Source organism: Triturus cristatus, chromosome 6 (assembly GCF_964204655.1).
Source record: "Triturus cristatus chromosome 6, aTriCri1.1, whole genome shotgun sequence".
Taxonomy (NCBI): domain Eukaryota; kingdom Metazoa; phylum Chordata; class Amphibia; order Caudata; family Salamandridae; genus Triturus; species Triturus cristatus.
Genome location: NC_140589.1, coordinates 1,803,540,795 through 1,803,562,186, shown reverse-complemented (window position 1 = coordinate 1,803,562,186; position 21,392 = coordinate 1,803,540,795). Strand labels below are relative to the sequence as shown.

The window sequence follows — 21,392 nt, the reverse complement described above, 5'->3', positions numbered from 1 at the left end:
CGCTTTCGCCGCTCGGCCGGGCGGCATTGTTCAAGATGATGTCTCTGCCGCGTTTTCTGTACGCTTTGCAGAACACTATGGACTTGGTCCCGGCGCGCTACTTCCGTGAGGTGGAGAGTCTGCAACGCCGCCTGTTCTGGGACGGGAGGCCGCGCATTGCTCTGGCTAAGCTGACGCTCCCATGGTTTGACGGGGGGATTGCCCTCCCGGATATTAAACGGTACTATTGGGCCTCCCAGCTCGCTGCCATTAACCATGGCCTCTACGGGCCCGCCTTAAACCCGGCATTTGAAATGGACAAGATGCTCCTGCCAGGTGGCGACTACAATCGAGCGCTCTACTCTAGCGCGCCCGACGCTCGTCTGACGGGCCCCACGCGTGTTATGGTGCAAGTCTGGCACGCGGCCAATGCAGCTATGGGGTGGAAGGACCGTTTGACCCGGGCATCACCTCTATACGCGTCTGAGCGGTTAGGTTCCCTGTGGACCTCTAAGGGCTTCGAGAAGTGGGACATAATAGGTATCAGTAAAGTGGGGGATCTTTGGACGAGGGGAGGATTTAAAACGTTCGATATGCTGCAGACGGAATTTCAGTTGCAGGGCAGTGAATACTTTCGGTATTTGCAGGTCCGTCATGCGCTGGGCTCCGTCTTCTCGGACGCTGCCTCCATCCCGGAATATTCCCCCCTGGAGGATAGACTGCTGGATGGGCACGTCCCGGACAGCACGATCTCACTTATATACAAAAAGCTCATAAACGACCGCTCGGGCCTGTTGTCTGCCCTTCGTGCGGCTTGGGTTGCCGACGGTCTGGAGTTGGACGACGAGGACTGGACCTCCGCGGTGGCCTCCCCGAAGGAGATGGCCATACCGGCTCGCCTTCGCTTCGTCCAGCTCAAGATACTCCACCGGGTCTACATGACGGGGCCAAGGCTTCTGCGAATGGGCTATGCTGGAGATGGGTTGTGTAAGCGTGGGTGTGGTGCTTTGGGGACCTTTATGCATATTTTGTGGGAGTGCCCGGAGGTAGAGGGGTTCTGGCGTGGTGTACATGAGGTGCTGCGACTGGTTACGCATGTGGCGCTGTTGCCTGAAGCGAGGAGATGCCTGTTGAATGTGTGGGAACCGACTGATTACTCGGCGCCGCAAACGTGGTGGGTGACTCTGGGATATATGATAGCCAAGCGTGATATTGCTCAACTGTGGGGATCCCGGAGGCCCCCCGACGGTCTCGGCCTGGAAAGAACACATGGACTGGTGCATGTTTCGCGAAAAGGTGGTGTATGTGGCGAGGGGTAAGCCTGGGACATGGGTGAAAGTATGGGGCCCCTGGAACGCCTACCGAGGGGGTATCTGCGCACCACCGCTGCTGCCTGGTGCCTCGCCAGCCCCATCCCCTTAGCCGACTCAATCCCCCGCTGCCGGGCATTGGGTTCCCCCAGTCCTCGCTCTGTTCTCTTCCCCCTCCTCACACTTCTGTGTATAGTTGGGATCCCCCCTCTTGGGGAGCACGTGCTGCTATTTTTGATTGTGGGTTGCCTTGTGGGTGTGATTTTAATTTTTGTTGTTCTTCATTTAAAATGAAACCGCATAATGGGGCCTGGATGATGTGGCTTTTGACATTGTTACCTACTGTGAAATGCTCCTCCTGTAATGCCACGTGTTCCATAAATGTATGTCGTATGTTCCTACCATTGCTAGCGGCCGGCCGGAAGGTTGTGGGCCCATACTTGTATACTTTTAAGACTTGTAATAAACGGTTTCAAAAAAAAAAAAAAGCAGGCTAAAGGATATGCGGGAAAAATGCAGGGAAGCAAAAACGGAATATAAAGAAACCATCTGGAATAAATTACTCTGGGCAAGTAAATTGCCAATAAGCAGGGAATTCTGGGGAAAAAAATTTGACTAAGGGGCCAAGACTCCACCTGAAGCATCTCAAGAGCAAAGGCATGGAGAAGTAAAAAACAATCTCCCCCCCCCCCCCCCCTCCCCCAGGAAGATCGTCACCTGACAGAACTATACATCAGCAGCAACGGTCAAAACATTCTAACTGATGCTAAACAACTAAGAGGAATAATAAAAAAAAACTAAAATGGAGGGGGTAGCAGGGCAAAATAGGCTCCCAAACGCTCTATTCAAACAAGCACCGACTTTTGGGCAGACTACCATACGCCCCTTTTAGACTACATTTATTGCCAGAACAAGCTACCTGGAAAGGGAACATGATTCATCCAATTTTTAAATGGGGAAATTGCAGCAAGCCAGAAAATTACAGAGTGATAACTCTGACTAAAGTAGAGGCCAAACTATACGCATCATGCATCCTAGTTCACCTTCAAGACTGGATAGAAGAGAAGAGCGTATCAATGTTCCAAACAGGTTTCAGGTCAGGGATGGGAACACCTACAAACCTGGCAACTCTGGCACTCCTAACAGATAAGGCAGAAAAAAGAAAAACACGATCACTCGCATGCTTCATCGACTTGAAATCAGCGTTCGATAGAGTGACCAGCAAACGACTATGGGAATAATTAAAAACCTGGGGGCTACCAATCGAACTACTAGATGCAATGATCGCCCTCCAAAGTGAAACCTGGGCGAGAGTGAAACTAGGCGATGTGAGCAGTTTATCAGCCAGAATTAATACACAGCACGGCCTAAAACAAGGCTGCGTCCTGGCCCCGAGTCTATTTAATCTGTATTTAGCAGACAGAAACAAACACATGCTATCAGTTAATAGTCATCCGCCTATCGTGTCCAAAGTGCCAGTCCCTTATTTACAATATGCAGACGACACGGTGTTGAGCAAAAGTCCGATTGGCCTGCAAAGAGCAATAAACAACCTGGTAATCTACCTTGCCCAGGAAAGTTTGGAGTTGAATAAAAAGAAAACGAAGGTCGTACGCCTGGTGGATCCCAAGAAAAACAAGTCCAAGTGGTATGTAAACGGTGCCCAAATTGAAAAGCAAGCATTGTACAAATACTTGGGTATAAAATTAGGGCGGGGCACGACACATAAGGACCAGAAAAAAGAAGTAAGCGCTAAAGCCCAATCACTAATCTTCGCTTTCAAACTTCTGAATAAAAACCTGTGCTGCCCGGCCTACACCCATCTTTTAAAATTGATGGCAGCACAAACTTTACCAACCCTTGGGTAGAAGAGTTGGCCTAACGGCTAGGGTGGCTGACTTTGAATCTGGGGAACTGGGTTTGAGTCTCGGCAATGACGCTGAACATCCTGTGATTCTGGGCAAATCACTTAATCTCCCCATAACTAACAAAAATGAATGTCTGCTCATGTAATGCAACTAGTGCTATGTAAAGCCTCTGACACCCGTTTTTGGTCAAGTTCGCGCTATATAAAACTCTGTAAGAAAAAACACAAAAAAAAACCCTGTCATACGGCCTAGAAAAATGGCGTGGAAATGAGTTCAAGTTATTGAATGAGCTTCAGTCCAAGGCATGTATGCCGTCTTTAGTCTCCCCAAGTCTGAATCCCCTGCACAGGTTCGGTTAGAATTTGGACTCAAGAACCAGAAATTCCGAAGCATGAATTCCTTTGTGAAGCTGTGCCATAAATTTAGATCATCTGAATCTGGCTCATTGAACAGCTTATGCTGGATAGAGATCAAAGCTCAAATGGACCAAGAAACATCCAACACATGGGGTGCTTACTTGAGTAAATGTCTAGGGGAACTGGACATTCGATCAGTATGGGACAGTAAAGAAGAAAAGGCGAAATTCAACAAGGTCTGCAACAACTCTGCAAAGATGAAATCCCTCTTGGAAGATAAATAATCTTGTCCAAACGGCGACATGCATGGACCGTGATAAACTCTTATACTCGCGTAAAGCCGCAGGCTTATCTAGCAGCCCACTTTCGCATGGAGGTAAAAAAGAGCTTCGTTCACCATTGTTCGGAATGCATGACTTGAAGGATCTTTTACCATCATGGAAAAGCAAACATCAAGCAGCGAACTGTCGATTATGCGGTTACTCTAATGAAACAATAACTCATTTGTTGTGTACATGCCCTGCAGTTAAGGATCTAAGGAAATCTCTTTTGAAACCTATTTTTAATGAGCTAAACATTCGCATATGCAGACCAGCAGTGATCTGCTGGATGGAGGGTTCATCAAACATTTTATCTTGCTGAGGTGTAAAATATTTTACACAAATAAAGAAACTTCTCTTGCAAGCAGACTCAGAAAATAAGAATGTTAGAATGTTAGCTTACTGGTTTTAATTGTTTGTACTGTATCCTAATTATTGTATGCATAGAAGGCAGCCTGGCCGCAACAAGGACACAGATGAAGTGGTTCACACTTCAAGAGGGTTTCAGCATTTCCGCGCTTGCACTTTACATCGTCATATAATCAAGGGACTTAGGCACTCTCTATAACTTGATACATTTACACCAGGCTTTCAAATAGGATACATCTTTGATCTGTTCAATAGGAACCAATGCACTGTACTTCTTGCTTTGAAGGTTTAAAAAAATATTTGTACGAATTTTTATTAACTAAACAAATAAAGATTGATTGACATAATTCAGATTCATATGTTGGAACCTTACATTCCATTCCAATGGAATGTTTTTGAACTTCCATAATATTTACAATTCACGTCCTCCATGTTCACCCACTGGTAACATTTACCATGTAGTGACTGCATCTCATTCTGAAACAAATGTTCATAGTTTAGAATTCTCCAAGCTAGATGTAAAATCAAAACAGAGTACACATTTTGGAGAGAACAAATTGCAATAGAACCAACTGTATTAGGATTTGGATATATTCATCAATCAAAGTAGATTCTTTCCTTAATGTGTGTACTCCTGATTGTTGTGTTGGCGATCATACTTACCTATCAAATGTCACACTGACTGCAGAAAATCCGTTATAAATCGATAATTCAGTACATTTAGTACGTTCTGATGCAGACCTACGAACGCGAAACCAAATTCCCAAGATGGCGAAAAGTGAATGAGGTTTGTATATAGCGTGCTGTGTTTAAAAAAAGATAAAGTTGGCACTTATCAATGTATGTGTGCATAGATGCTGTTGACATTGCTGCCTGTATACCAGCCAATCAGCACATGAAGATTTCTGAAGTCGAATTTTCCAATTGCTTCTTCCTCAGAGAAGGATAACGAAATCAATGCTCTGGACTTCTCAATGGACGGCACTGTGTTTGCCACTGCCGGCAAGGATAGGAATATTCGCCTGTATGATAGTACTACCAATCAGGTGAGTAGGGGCCCTGAGGGGAGTAGAAATGTGTAACACGACATGTAAGTCGGAGTGTGAGGTGCCCTACACCCAGGGCTTTGGTGTAAATGTTGGGAGAAAAGAAAATGTTACTGCTTTTATCAATAATTGAGAAAACGAAACCGTGAGGGACGGAATGCTTGAAGTGATCTAAGAAACTAGTATTTACTCGGGTTCCAGTAAAACGTTTTTTTGTTTCTTTACCGCTATGCCACTCTAGGAAGCAACCATTCGAAAATCCGACTTTGTGCTGCTGCAAAGGGAAGAGTCCAGAGCACAGAGTCGTGCCAGGTCCCCACAGTAGGAAAGCATCAGTATGAAATGACACCTTGGCTTTCTTGGTATAATGGCACCGAGTCATTGCCGAGCTGAAATTGTAACTTTGAAATGTCTTCAGTATCTGTACATTGATCAGTTTCTTTTTGCATTCAGCGTGATAATTGCAGAAGGGATGATTGCTAGCACAAGGGGAACTCACCTTCTGATTCCCCTTACACCTTGCTGCCAAAAAAGTAAACTTTGAGCGATGCTCCTTGGCCTCTGATGGTTTCCTAAGCGGTGCCAAGCCTTTGCAAACCATAGCCACATGGCAGTTCTCTGCTCCATTTTTATTTGCTAATACGGTTGGCATTGTGTGATGAATTGGCAGAAACATTGGCAGGATTCGTTTTCTATTGGCATGTTAGGTTTGGTGTCAATCCATCAATAGGGGGATCAGTTAAATGCTCACGTGCCGTAAACTGCACACTGTTTGAATCTGCATGAAATGTGGCAGCAAGTTCCACCCTGTACAAGTATTTCAGGTTTTGTATGATCAGTGAGCGAGGGCGGGGGGCAAAGTTAAAGGATAGGATCGAAAACATTGATTACTATTGACTTGTCACCATGTGAGGGATCTGCACGAGATTTGGCAGAAACTTAGCCCATTAACCCATCTCTTGGAATTTTAAACTTTGTGCGGCTCCATCAAGAGGAAAAAGAGGGGCACAGAAGTGTTCATTTGTTAATAACATTGGCACTGTGTGACAAATCGGTACAACATTCGGCAGAAACCTTGAATGATTGGTTTTCTAGTGGTATGTCAAGTTTTATGTCAATTCATGAAGGGTGAGGGTCATAATTAAAAAAAGGGGGCAATTGCCTTTTCTTTTGCCTATAACTTTAGCCCTGTTTGATTAATCTGCTTAAAATGTGCGAGGCAAGTTTCCTCCAGTCGAGGTATATCCGGTTTTGAGTAGGTTCAATTGGGCGGTGGGGGCATAAAAAGTGGAAGGGAGTCAAAGCTCTTTTGATTTGCTAACAATTCTGGCACGGTTTGGTGTATTGTCATGAAACTTAGAAAAAGCTTAGCCTATTCTTATTTTTCTCAGTTTTATGCAGGTCAATCAGGGTTCAGCTTTCAAGCGGCAGGCGGTAGGGCTCAAAGAACCATTTAATTTGCTTATAAATGTGGCATCATTTGATTAATCTGGACATTTTGCAGATGTTTAGAATATTTATTGTTCTGTATATAGCCAGTTTTGAGCAGATCCGTCGGGGTAGGCAAATAAATTGGATGTCAATAAAAGTTTAATTCACTAATAACTTTGATTCTCTTTGATTATGCTTGAAATGTGGTCCAACAAATTAAGCCCAGGCTAAGCCGGTCCCGTGACAACCCCTCTAGTTGCACCCACAGCCTATAGCTGAAGTAGATTGGCGCAGCCCTGGCCAAAGGCTCTGCACATCATAGATTGGTGAATGTGGTACATAATTAAAGGAATATAAATTGAAAAAAACATAGTTGCTCAGTTATTTTTAAGTGATCCCAAAACAAAGAAAGCCCTGAAATTCACCAGTTATGGTGTGCAGTACATAAAGCACACCATAACTCATGTCCCCCTACATGCGCAGTACACCCCTTAGCCGATGGCAGATGGAATAAAGGCTGTCTAAAACATGGCAGGAGGTGTGAGCTATGGTGTGCATTGTGCATTGCACACCATAACTGGCAAAATGACTTTCTTGGTTTTGGGTTCATGGTACAAGAATTGTAAAAATATATATGTTCACTAAAAAAAACAAAGGTTAAAGGGACTTAATAGTGAGGTTAAAATGTCAGTTAAAACGTATGAAACAAATGTCTGCTCCCACCCGGCGGGAGAATTTTCAAAGCTCCTACTGGTTGGGAGCAGACAAGTTTTTCCTGGCAGAGAAACTGTGTCCCAGAACACAGTGAGTTAGCCAGCACTGGGGGATAGGGCCCGGGCCCTTTGCAGGCTCACAGTGGTGAGCTGTGCATCCCTCCACTTTATTCTGATGTCCGCCCAGGAGACGGGGACCCCAGGGTCTCCTAGAGGCACGGGGGATGAGGCCCACATACTCTTTCCCCTCCTCTAAATAATTGAAAGTGCCGCACCCCCAGGCCCTGCCCAACCCAGGGCAAGTGTGTGTGTTTTTTTAAAAAAAAAATGTTTATATAGCATGGGAGCCAGAGCTTTTGGTTTTTGTGGTGGATCGATTTTGTGGTAACCATTTTAACCCCAGGGTGGTTGCAGGGCAGCTTTCCTCTGGGACTGTACCCTAGCAGGCCTTGGAGAGCAGGTTATCCCTACCAATGTTGTTTGTTGGACAACATCAGGAGTGCACCAGACCTTCGGTATATGTTGGCCTATGTACCTGCTAGCCACAGTGCACCATCTATACCCCTAACCTTACAAGGCAACAAATGTATGTGCAACCTAGAACATGACAACCTTGATCCCCCCCCCCCCCAAGGAAATTGTGTTAACAGATCTAGAACCTTTTCGTTTGGAGTCTCATGCATACACAAAGAAGTACACAAGAAAAACTCAGCAAGGCTTTTCAGCATTAATTGAAGTGTTGTGATTCTTGCATAAATGACGTGTGCTGTGATAATTAGTAGAGTGAAAAAGGTTTGAGAAAATAGCATCACAAGAAAAGTGAAAAGAATGAAAAGTTTCACCATTGTGCCAAGACAGTCAAGATATGCAGTACTGTGTATAGTTGTACTCCTACCTAGTGCTCCCTAACCTAGTTTTGCCTAGGGTGGATGTTCAGCTAAATTCCTGCCAGGTGGACTAACTCCCCGTTACCTGTGGGTAAGTGTCATCAGGCTGGCCATCTTGGTGTAGAGCTGGACATCCCTTGGGTTGGTACGCAGGAATCAGTTGCGCTAGAATTCTGAAATGAAGAAACTTCACTTTGTCAGACGAGTGCTCCTCTGCCTAAACACGGAGGTGGTTGTTTATTTATAATAACACCCATGTGGCCATATTGCAACTCATGTCGGGCTGCAATTTTTATTCTAGGAGGATTTCGGAGTCCCCAACCAGACAAATAACAAACATGACATTTGCGCACTGAACTTTATCCCTCATACTCATGATAATGTACCCACGAAGTAGAAATGTAGCAATGCAGGTTCAGAGAATGTTATCCTGCATTGACATGCATGCAAATATGTCAAAAGACAACATGCGCATGTAAATAGCGACGTTTCTGCTAATCACACTTTACTTGTAATAGTCAGATGATCCTAGATTATATGTTCCGCTCAATTCCATTGATAAACTGTATAACATCCTTCTCAATTTTACCTCACTGTGAAAGTGATCGTTTGCCCCAGTGGCTGACCTTAGACTATCAGATCAAGGCCCTGGAGACGTTCGAGACGACTGGCTCGAAGTCAGCATCAAAACTGAAAATCTATTAAATTGTCAAGGGACACTGCCACAACATATTCACTCTGGAAAACCAAACTTCATAGTCCGATCCTTCTACAAGCCCATAAAATCGAAGTCTGGGAACCATTTTTGCACCAACTTCTTTTAACCCTTATACTGAGCGGTCTGGATGGGGCATCTGGCCCCGTAAGATCCAGTGTAACGCAGTCCTGGTTCACAAAAGACCTCAAAATTCAGAAGTGCGCTTTACAAAAGATCAGGCAGATAAAAACTGGATTAAACATTGTATCTTTAGAAGAAATAAACTACTTGCACGGGACATACAAACATTCCATTTGGCAAGCAAAAAAGAGGCATGAAGAATCAATACAATTAGAGTTATTCTTGGCCTGTCGAACAAAAAACTCTAAAGCTTTCTGGAGCACTATAAATTGACTAAACAATGAAAAGGTCTCCCCTCGACAAAATGGAAACAATGTTACGGCAGACAGCTAGTCTTAACACATCGGTACTAATCCCATTCACCCAAACTGCCAATCTTCACACTTTACAACTGTCCAAATCTCCAGAATCAAAGAGGAGATTTAAGAACAAATACACCGTTAAGCATTAACCATCACAGCTAAGAGGATTGCTCTCTTAATTAAAAAAGTAGAGCGGACGGTGCCCCTGGACCAAATGGTATCCCTGCTTTGGTTTATAAACAGGACATTGAATTCTGGTCACAATTTCTGGAAAGGCTTTTCAGAACCGGCCTTATTACAGACACCGTCCCGCCCTCTTGGCAAGGTTCGATCCTGTAACTCATCTACAAAAAAGGCTCAATGGTGAACCCAGAAAGCTACCGCCTCATCGCCCTCTTGGATGTTGAGGCTTAATACTTTGTTTCCTTATTACTGGAGGACTTAGAAGCATGGGCAACCTGAATTCACTTTGCTCTCACTAAATCAAACTGGATCTAGACCCATGTTGGGTATCACTGATAACTTAGTGGCAATTAGGATGATAGTGTTAAAACAGATACGGAAAAAACAACTCCTCTGCAGATGTTTTGTATATTTCAGCAAGGCCTTTGACCACGTCCAAAGTGAACTCCTCTGGCTAAAATTGAAACATGTTGGCATCCTGGAATCACTACTCGGAGGTATCCAACTGCTCTTCTCTGAAACATGGGCCAGAGTTAAATTAGATAACAACTCAACAGTCTCCAACAAGATCAGTATAGAACAAGGAGTCAAACAAGGATATGTGTTTTTATGTCAGTCCTTTTTAACTTATTTTTGAGCGATTTGGTCCCTGCTCTTGATGCGATCGGCAGCGACTCTCCAAAGCTAGGACAGAGCCACATCACCTTCCTCCATTACGCTGACGACGTCGTTCTCTTGAGTCAAACAGCGAGGGTGCTACAAAGGCTGCTATACGTCTTATTTGCTCACATCACTACAAAAGGCATGACAGTGAATTTCGAGACGACCAATGTTGTGATCTTTAGATGGAAAAGGAAAAAACCCGGAACACGTTACTTCAACAAATATCGACTGTCCGGAGCCCCCAGTTACAATTACAGTGGATGCTTGGTTGATGAAAAGGGAGGGCATTTAAACCACGAGAATTCACTTAAACCAAAAGCCGCCATGCTACAATTTGCATTTCAAACCATCTTTAAACACACAAAGACTCGCAGCCTAGACTCCTTGCTGAAGTTAGTGAAAGCCAAACTAATTTCCACCATAGCCTACAGCTCGGAAGCCTTCCCCGGTAAGCTGAGCTCCTTTCTGAACAAATCCCTAAGTCGGGTGTTCAGGCCATTATTTAAACTCCCAAACCACTCAGCAGCCACTCAGATTCAACTGGAATTCATGTTACATGGCCAAGTCTTGGCACAAAAGGCCTGCAGCGTCAAATATTTACATTCTGCGCGTGCTGCCAAGGTAGAACCCTGAAATATCTAATCTGGCAAGAGACATCCGAAATAAATCATTAATTCCTTCAAACACTAGGTCTCTCGCCCTGCATGATGCACTAAAACTGAAAACCGCCTCCGCTGTCCTGACTCAAAATCTCCCACACCAACATTTCAAGAAGGCGTTAAACAGAGCAACTGAAAAAGCATAGTTATAACAAAAGCAATAGGCACAAAATATCTCAGACACTTTTGCGGGGCATTTCAAAATCAAGTATTGCCACAGTAGGATGAGAAATTTTTCATCCTTGGATCTCTTACCACCTTGGTCGCCACGTCCAGCATCCGAGTGTCAGCTGTGTGGTCAATCCTGGCAGATTTTAGCTCACCTTCTCTGCATCTGCCCAGCTTTAATCGACAATCACCGTAAGCTCCTCCAAGCATGAATCAAACAAGGGACCTGTACAATTCAAGCAGCTGTAAATTTTCTACTCAACTACTCTTACCATCAAGCTATCTGCAGCCTGGTCACATTTCTGGGCAAAGCCTATAAAATGCTTAGAGCTGTCAATCCACTGGCTAATTCGGGAATCTAAAATTCCACTCTAGTTTCAACTGCTTTTTGATTACGTATAAATGCACAAAGTACCGTTCCACAGGTAACAAAGACGAGTGCCCACTAAAAGCGCACTTTACCAACTAAAGGCTTTAAATTTGACTTCAAGACTTCTTGCTAAAAACTTAAGAAAGACCAGGGCAAAATCGTCTCAGTATGGAACGAGCTCACATCTCGATGCACTGGCACTTTAAGTCTCACCATAATGGGAGAAATGGTGACTGAGATTCAAATGCATGAAACAATCTTCAGTTTAATATGCCCAAATTACCAAAACGTTCAGGGCAACACACTGACTGAACTCTGAATGAACGTCTTTTAACCATGATGAAATTGCCATTTTAATGTTTTTATAACTGATGGCACAGCAGTGCCGCCACCTTTTTTATACTATCAAGCAATCCTATATTGTGATATCCATCTGAAACTTGCACTTCATTACTGAATCTGAATGCTATGTTATGGCTTGGGCACCAGGCCTAAGTGGTTTTTCTCTCTTTCTTAGTTTATACATTTTGCAGTGGCTTTTATTATAAAATTGCAAAGGCATTTATTAGCTGAGCATATATAAATAAACTTGAATGTTTCTGCCAGGCCTATTCTGACCACGTGTCACCCACTCCTTGGACGGAAGTCAAGAAAGCTATCCCTCGACAAATTCTTAAATATAAGGGTGAATCAATGGGAAAGAACCCTATTAAAATCTAAAAAAGCATCATACTTCTTTAAAACAAAGCGTAAACTCAAAGCCATTAAAATCAATAATGATAAAAGCAAACGTAAAAGAATTGAAAAAGTTGAAGTTGCATAAAAAAGCTGAATTTAAAAAAATGGTCCCACCACTCGAAACTGCCAGATTGTTAGTGTTCCGAGAGGTAGAGGAAACTTTGCTTTTCCCAACAACTGCAGAAGATGATCTCAGAGGCATGCATCAAATCAGATCCATGAGCAAACATGTTCCCATCCACCCGCTTCAGCAGCCACCGAAGGGGGCAGTAGCCTGTGCAGATCTACAGGAACCAGCCAAGATCCAGATCACTAGGAGCAGAAGCATCCCAGGAGGGCTCATAGAATTTGTTTAGAAGCTATAGAAAGTGCAAAGGACAACCATACAAGTGGGTTGTTAACGGACTCACCATTAGGTCAGTGTCCAAAGACTGAACCAGTAGCATTCCTAGTCATACACCCAATGCACACTTGAAAGTGCACAGAAGGTAGCGTAGCCACATAGCCAGAGAGGATAAGAACCAGTGTTTATTCAGTTCCTGAAGCAAGGGTGTGCCAAAGCAAGCACTGTATCATGCGTTCATGACACAGGAGCACATGTGGAAGTGCTAGTTCCATTTGACCTCCAAATGAGTATCATAAAAAATAAAAGGACCAACGGAAGATCTCCAGAAATGCTTCCCAGCATGAAGTGTATGAATGATCGAAAACTCTGAAGAATGTCTGGCATGTTAAAAATGTGGTGCACAAGTTCCCCCATATGTAGCAGGACATTAGTGTGAAGCAGCGACTTAGAAGAGGATCTTGCAACTTGAAGATCAAACATTTTCTTTGCAGATGTTAGGCCACATCCTTCTGTAACAGTGGGGCTTTCAGTCTGCTCAAAGCATCACAGTGCATGTTTGAACCTTTATCGAAGGCCAAAGCATCCACTCCCATACTGTACGGGCAGGTGGAAACAGTACTTGTGTACAGAAAGTCACAACTGCAGAAATTGTCACCAGATAGACGTTTCCCGGGTACATCCCGCAGCAGCCTTGTTTGTTCTAAATCTAATCACTCCCGTTCAAGAGCAATCTGAACGCCGGACATATCACAGCAGCTGGAGAATCCTTCAGATAACAGTACAAATTTGCTATTGATGCATTACATGTACTGTGAGGCGAAACCTCCCTGCACACCAAGGAATGTCCCAAAGTATTCTCACAGTCTGACCCGCTAAAAAGACCTCAGTCTCGCCATTCCTACAGCAATATCTAAAAGGTAAATTCCATGACTCGTGCAAACAGTATTAAAAGTGGACTGTCGATATTGGCAGAGAAATACACCAGTGAGTTATCAAATCAGTGTAAGGTATTTCTGCAGCAGTAACTTGTATATGTGTAACATGGTGTATGTTTCTTCCTTCCTAGTCATCGTTGTCTGCGGTTTTGTGAGATTGTAAGGTAAAAACAAGCTTGTCACATTCAGATGTCGCCATGGTACACGACCGTAACAAAGTGTCTGCAGGGTCCAGCTAATTACATAATTGATCTAAGCTGTGACTACCCATGTTGTAAAGAGTATATGTCATTCTGTATGATGTCGATTGCAGATGACACAATGTTACCCAGAGAGTACATTCTAGTGGACAATGTAGTCATATCATCTACTACCGTAAGAGCCCTTTCTAAATTTGCTCTGTCCATCTTGCGCAGTCTTTCAGCACCCGCTTGGTGGGAAACTTTCCACACTTCATTGTATATTGCATACAAGAAGCTCGTTTGACATGGTTTTCGAGGACCTAACAAAACTTACAGCAGTCCCATATCATCAGAAAGAAGGGACAAGTGTTGTTTCACCTGGGACAATGTTGAGGATTTTAGCCAATCAAGGCACAACTCCCCAACACTGTTAGTTGTCACCACCCCCGAATGTTGTGTCTATGCGTAACTTGAGTCCAGCTGCTGATTTTGAGCCCTTCGTTACCCAGGAAACGTGCATGACATCACTTTTTAACGGCCACACTAGCTATCCCCACAGATTGGTCCATTAAGAACTGTATGACCCGTTGTGAAGCAGGATGCCTAATGTCTCCTTGTAGTTTGTGAACCGTTGCCAATTCGTAAAACGTGGAAATGCAGGAATGTTTGGTGTATTTAAATCTTTTATCTTCGCCAAGACATGATGTTTGCAGCACTGTTTTGTTCCAGAAAATCCGTGGTTGTGGTATCTGGCATGTTCTGAATAATGCCTCATTCCTTTGTTCCCCAAATTGATTTTAAATCAACTGTGTCCCTCTAACAGTGAAACCCTGGTGAAAACTGCTGAAAAAGAAAGGATTCAAGATATGTCAGCTTTGTGTCATTAAGCATAGTTTTCTTTGCTGATATTTGTGTTAGCTATAATATGACTCCGGGTCTGTGGTAGTAAGATAAAAAAAGATATGCAAACCTTTGTGCAAACGTGTGTGAGCTATCCCGTTGTGGTGTAGGGCAGTGTTCCCATTGCGTGTATTTAAACGCAGCATGTGGAGCACTTTCTTTATGCAGGAAATGATGATCAAAATGTTGAAAACTGAACATTTCCTCATAATTTGCTGTTTCTTCATACATTCAGAATTAAAAGCAGTGGAATACTCTAGATCTTTTAACATTTCATACACTGTATAAATGGCCCAATCATCGGAGACCGTAATAGGGGTGATAATATCAGTTAAAGAAATGAAAAATATATAAGGTTTCTGCAGAAGTTTAGTAGGTCCAAATCTATCATACAGTACCCTATCCCAAACAATTCCATCGCGAATTGGAACAGCAGAGATGCTCACCAGGGAAAGGTATCTTCGCACTTTGTGTGATAAAGAATGAGGTGATAAAAACCAAGTTCACCATTTGTACAGTAGAGCGATCTGGCAGATAGTGTTCATTCATAAGCAAGAAAAACACTGTAACAAAATCAATCCACAAAATGAGGAAAAGGAAAGAAATTGTAATCCACAGGTATAGCCATGGAGGAACAAAGTACGTCTTCTTCAGCCAAAAGTAGGACACATGCAGTCTACTCCGGAGAGGTGGAATTTGAGGTGGTAGTGGCTCCAATGAATCTGACAAGAAGTCATCAAAGTCAACAAAGTATCCAGAGGCTGTTTAGTCTATTTTTGGCAGCTCTGTATGGTGTATGGAATTCCAAGTTGACTCGAACTGTGGTACGTTGCCGTAGACACCATCCGTATTTGGGTTTCCAATAGAAATCTGTGTGTCTTTACAAGTTGTTTGTAGAGTTGTTGTAACTGTAGCAGGTGGTAGAGATACTTCATATTTTACTATCCCCAGCCAAAGAGAAGAAGCTTCATTAATGATAAAAACATCCGTTGGGACTTCCTGTATAGCAGTGAGAGGAGACCGGTAACAACCCAGGATCGCATGTGGCCTACTGTGTAGAACTGGCCACATAATTTAGCTTTACAATATCTGCAGGCACAGGCACTCACATGGCCCAAATTCTTTCTAGAACACTTTTTTCTCCCTGACCAGTTCACCAATCTTGGAGATCCAGCCCGAGACTGGTGGTGCTTCCTTCACTTCTCCAGTGTTGATGAGTTTTACTTGTACATTGCTTTGTGCATCCCGGAAACTGTTCAGTTCCAGTAAAACGGCCAAACGTTCATTGATAATTGATATCAAATGGTATTTCAGCCACCACTGTTATGGGACTGTTGAGGTCAGGTACCCACCTCTTCACCCCAAACAGTGTCTCGTAGGATTTTCTAGGCAGATTATTGTGTGCTCTTTGGACCCCATATAGGTGGTGGACCCAACTGCATCCTGAGCCTAATACCCTTGCTGTTAAAGACTGCTTTAAGTCCTGGTTCTTCCTTTCCACCACCAAATGTCCCTCTGGATTGTAGGGGGAGGAGTACCACACAGTCACACCAAATTTTCACATGGTGTCTTTGTAAGCTTCAGAGGCGGATGCCAGCCCCTGGTCTAAATGGAATGTGCCAACTGCATTTGTCTGAATAAAGACTTGCAGATCTTTGATAACAGTTAGGGTGTTAGCCGATCACTGTAGCCAAACCCATAGGAATCAAGAGCAGGAATCCACTGATTTATTTGTAAGCCCCATCAGATTGTAAAGGGTCACAGTTATCCAGATAAATACAAGCAAAAGGCTTGTCTGAGATCAAAGGAGGTGTCTGGGGAGGCCTCTCCATGGCGGAACCCTTCATCTGCTGGCAGATGTCACATTTAAGGACAAAGTTCCTAGTCTGTTTATAAAGACCTGGCCACCAATAGCATTGCTGCAATAGTGAAATTGTAGCCTCTACCCCTGCGTGTTCAAATGCCAAGAATTCCGGTGCTGCTAGAATCAAACCTAACCTGCGATCTGAATTTGGTATTCCTCTATTACCCCACTCCAGGAATATGAGCAAATTCTATGTTTTGCATGCTTAACTAGTATGGGTGTCTTCACACGCAGTGTGGCCAGCCATCATGAGGTCTCTATCTACTCTTGTACTGGAGTAATCGCAGTGACTGCAGCAGTTTGCACTGTTTTTGCAGCTTCATCAGCCATGGACTTCACTGCAACTTGTATCCCTACATGCTGATGACTCAAGGTGTGAATCACATGGCAAGCATTCTTTCAGCTTAGCGAATGACAAGTTCTTCCAAATCATTTCGTGATTATGGTGTACCCTTTAGAATCTCTGAATCCATTCTGGCTCCACTAGTGTAAGTACTCGTTATAAGGCTGGACACAATAATGCAAATCGCACACAATGAGTGTGCGTAGTTCAGAATCCGTATTCTCTAGTGCCAGTATCCAAACCGTAAGTTCTGCCAACTGTGCATTGCAGTCACCAAGTGATTGCGTGTAGGTTTTGTCTTTGGAATTCACCCACCATGCTTTCTCCCCTTCACACCAGCGCATGCCTTTGAGTATTGGGGCTTTGTCCCTACCTCAGGTTGTGCAGAACCATCAATATTGACGATGTAATCATACTGATCAAGAGGCATGACTTCATTAGGCCATGGTTATTCATGGTCATATTACAGAAATGCATGTATTTGTAGTGTAGAATCAAATCTGTAGTCTACATCTGTTGCAGTGAGAGACTTGGCCCATTGTATCTATCTCAGATTTAATGCTTTTGCGTTAGGGACTCTAGTTTTTGTGTCCCAGAGTTACGGCAATTATCATTTCCCCATAGCCAATGCTCTCTCTCTCACCACAGCAGTCTGTATTGCCATCAGAATCTTCTCTGTTGTTGCAAACCGCATCTTGGCATTTGTGCATAAATGTGATTTTATATACAATTGCTGCAGTGTCACCTTCATTAAACGTAACCTAGGTATACCTTGATGATCCCGCAAAGATCTTGATCACCAGCTTTGTAGTGTTTACTTGTGTGTGTGTGTGTTTTGAAGCTAGCATGTCAGCTTGCACTGAACGTAAAATCTGTGTGTATTCAGTTGCCCAATGTGTGCTTGAAAAGTCTGGGCATACAATTAAATCATAGAATGTTTTATCCCATTCTGTGTAATATGGAATGTATGTTCTGCCAAAATTGAGGAATCCAAATATGGATTGAAGTTTCTTCAATGAGTTTGGTGGTTGTAAGGGTGCACACTTCTCTTACAAGTGTGTCGCCAGGCTTTCGCCTTCACTTGACAGCACGTATCCCAGAAACAGGACATTGAGGTGGGCATTTTTTATTAAATTAGATTTGTAGTCCATGTAAGCAAATAATATAAATGTAATGGACAAAGGACAGTGCCTATCGTCATATTCTTGTAGGAGTTCTGTAAACCAGGCCGAAAACAACCCGGGCTGTTCTTATACCCCTGGGGCAAACAGAGCTGCTTCTGAGAATCCAGGGCAGAAAATACAATTAAATACCTGCTTCCAGGCACAATTTTATTTAAAAAGATTTATAAAGTGCACAGCTACCCAACAGGGTTTCCCGGCGCCGAGCAGGACAAGGACAAAGTTTGTTGGGGACGAGGAATTAAACCTGACTATAAAGAAAAGTCTTTAGCTTTTTACGAAAGGCTAAGAGATACTGACAGTTCTAGAGGAAGGGAATTCCACAATTTAGGTCCTAGGTAGGAGAACGAGCGGCCTCCCATACGGGTCCGCCGCACCCTAGGAACTGAGAAAAGAGAAAGGCTGCCCGATCTCAGTTTGCGGGTGGGTTGGTAAGGCTTGACAAGGCTTTGTATGTACAAGGAGCCCAAAACATTCTGAGCTCGAAACATATAGCAAAGGGCCTTGAACTCAATATGTTTGTTTACCTGGAGCCAGTGAAGTTGATGTAGCAGGGGAGAAACAGAGGCGTGATGAGGCAACCAAAAAAGCAGATGGGCCGCTGCATTTTTAATAAGCTGGAGATGGTGGACGAAGGCCTTGTCCGACCCCAAATACAGTACGTTACCATAATCAAGTCTGGAGATTGCCAAGGCCTGCAATACGGTTCTTTGGGCTGCAGGTGGAATTAGCCAAAGGATTTTCTTTAACCACTTGAGGGCCGTAAAGCAAGCTGAGGTGACTCCAGACACTTGTGCTCCAAGAGAAAGCTTAATATCAATGGTAAAACCCAAGTTCTTAACCTTTGGGACCGGAGCCTGTAAAGGTCCTAACGAGGCAGGCCAATGGCTAGCTCCACAGAGCTCGGAATTGTTCCCCAAGATGAGGACCTCAGTCTTAGAGCCGTTCAGCTTTAAAGTATTTCTGGACATCCACAAGGAACTATTATGGAGTCCAAGCTGAAGTAGTGAAGGGTCCTGATATTGAGCAGATGAAAGAGAAAGTGATCTGCGTATCATCTGCGAAAGAGAAGATGGTCAACCCAGATTTTTCCACAATGTCCGCCAGAGTACGAACATAAAGATTAAAAAGTAAAGGACTCCGGATCGAGCCCTTCGTTATTCTTGATGTAAAGGCTACAGAGTTTGATTTAGTGGTGTGTGAGAAGACTTGGAAAGAGCGATCCTCTAAAAAATAGATCAGCCACTGCAAAGCCACACCTACAATTCCTGAGGCTACGATGCAACCCACCAGAATGGAGTAAGAGACTGTGTCGAAGGCTGCGCTCAATTCCAATAGTTGAGCGCTGCCGCACCGCCACAGTCAAGCCGCTGTCTGAGGTCCTCCGTGACCCCAAGTAGAGCCAATTTGTTACTATGACCAGGACGAAAACCTGACTTTGACTGATGGAATAACTTATGCAATGTCACATGTGCGGAGAGTTGAGAATTAATGTGTCTTTCCAGTAGTTTGGAAAAGGTAGAAAGAAGAGATATGGGCCGGTAATTTGACCAACAGAGGGCATCCAGGCCAGTCCTTTTTCAGCAAAGGGAGCACAAGAGCGTGCTTCCAATTTCGGGCACCTGCCCAAGATTTAGAGAGGAATTGAGAAGAGCAAGAATCACGCCAAGGGCAGACTCATTCAAAAGTCTGAGCTTAGATAGAGGGAGAGGGTCAAGTGGGGAGTTGGACTTGATGGTTCCCAGCAGGCATTGTAGAAAAAGCAGATCAAGTGGGAACCGAGCCTTAACTTGACAGGACTCAACAGATGAGAGGTCGGGCAGTATTGACCTGATCAGAGTTGAGCGTTAGGGAAGATGAAGTTATCATGAAGGGAGGAATCTGAATCAAGCTGCCGGTGTATAGAGACAACTTTATTGTGGAAAAACAGCACACGTTCATTGCATTGATATAGCGAAAGCGAAGGGGACGGCAAGAACGTACTTGACGCAGAGAGCTCTGTCACAACTTTAAATAGAGTTTTCTGGCAGTTTTTGGCAGTCATATTCTTATCTGTGAAAAAGGAAGCACAAGTTGATCTGTATAAAGCATGGTATTTTTTCAGTGCCTGCAGATAGGCAACCTTAGCCTCTGACGCGTAGTGCTTTCTCCACTGGTGCTCAAAAACTTTACAGTGTTTTTATCACGTCTGAGAGAGTCGGTACACCACGGGGTCGGGGGAAGCACTCTAGATGCCTCTGACAACTAGTGATCTACCAAGAGCTGATCCGGGTAAAGTTGAGATGTATTAGAGGGAGTGGTATTCAAGAGCTGATTATTAAGAACCTTCATATCAAGTTGAGACCAGTTCCGCATTTTTGGCATGACAGAAGGTCGAGGCAAGGGGGCCGAGGAAGAAATGATAAAGAAAGGAACAGCAAAGTGGTCCGACCAACCAAGTTGAATAGGAGGTGCTGTGGACAATGTAAGGAGATTCGAAAAAATAGGATCCAGAAGATGGCCCGCTGAATAAGTGGGTGAGGAATTGATGATAAGTGAGAGGATCAGGATCCTCAGATCATCCATGAGGGTTAGAGCTGATGTATTATTAGGATCATCAAGATGGAAGTTTAATTCACCGAGCAGAACAAAGGGGGGTTAGTGATTCGCCAAGCGTGGACCCCCAATTGTTAGATGGCCCAGGGGGGCAATAGATAAGAGCACCAGTAAAGGTGAATTTAAGCAAAAAGGAATAGAAAAATTCAGGGCTTCACAATTGGGAATCGTGAGTGCCTCAGTTTTACAATTGCGGTACAAAAGGGGGTGGTAATGGACAGAGCATCAGAACCAATCAAACACTCACACCCAGTCAACAGATCTGGATTTGAGCCATCACCGTTCTTTAGCCCACTCTGCCACCCCAGTTTAGACATGGCCATATGCAAATCAGTCTGACCCTGTGCCTCATGGGAACAGTCCAGCCCGAACTGCCAAGCCATGCCTTCCCTAGACCGGAAACAAGCTTCCTAGGACCGGTTTCTGGCATTTCAGCTGTCTTCAGCCAGGCTTGCTTGAATCCAGTGGCAAAGTGAGCAAGGGACTCAACGTCTGAGCATACCCTGCCAACTTATGGCGAACAAAGCGGTACAAAAGGGGGTAGTGATGGACAGAGCATCAGAACCAATCAAACACTCACACCCAGTCAACAGATCTGGGTTTGATCCATCACCGTTCTTTAGCCCACTCTGCCACCCCAGTTCAGACATGGCCATATGCAAATCAGTCTGACCCTGTGCCTCATGGGAACAGTCCAGCCCGAACTGCCAAGCCATGCCTTCCCTGGACCGGAAACAAGCTTCCTAGGACCAGTTTCTGGCATTTCAGCTGTCTTCAGCCAGGCTTGCTTGAATCCAGTGGCAAAGTGAGCAAGGGACTCAACGTCTGAGCATACCCTGCCAACTT

General features: G+C 44.1%; 1 protein-coding gene across 1 annotated transcript in view; it reads left to right on the top strand.

Moving 5' to 3' along the window:
• Window positions 1-21,392, top strand: part of LOC146822041 (uncharacterized) — a 168,529-nt gene that overhangs the window by 66,325 nt on the left and 80,812 nt on the right. The window contains exon 4 of the mRNA XM_085609417.1: window positions 5,142-5,248. Coding sequence (XP_085465543.1) covers window positions 5,142-5,248 — 107 coding nt within the window. The remainder of the gene's footprint in view (window positions 1-5,141; window positions 5,249-21,392) is intronic.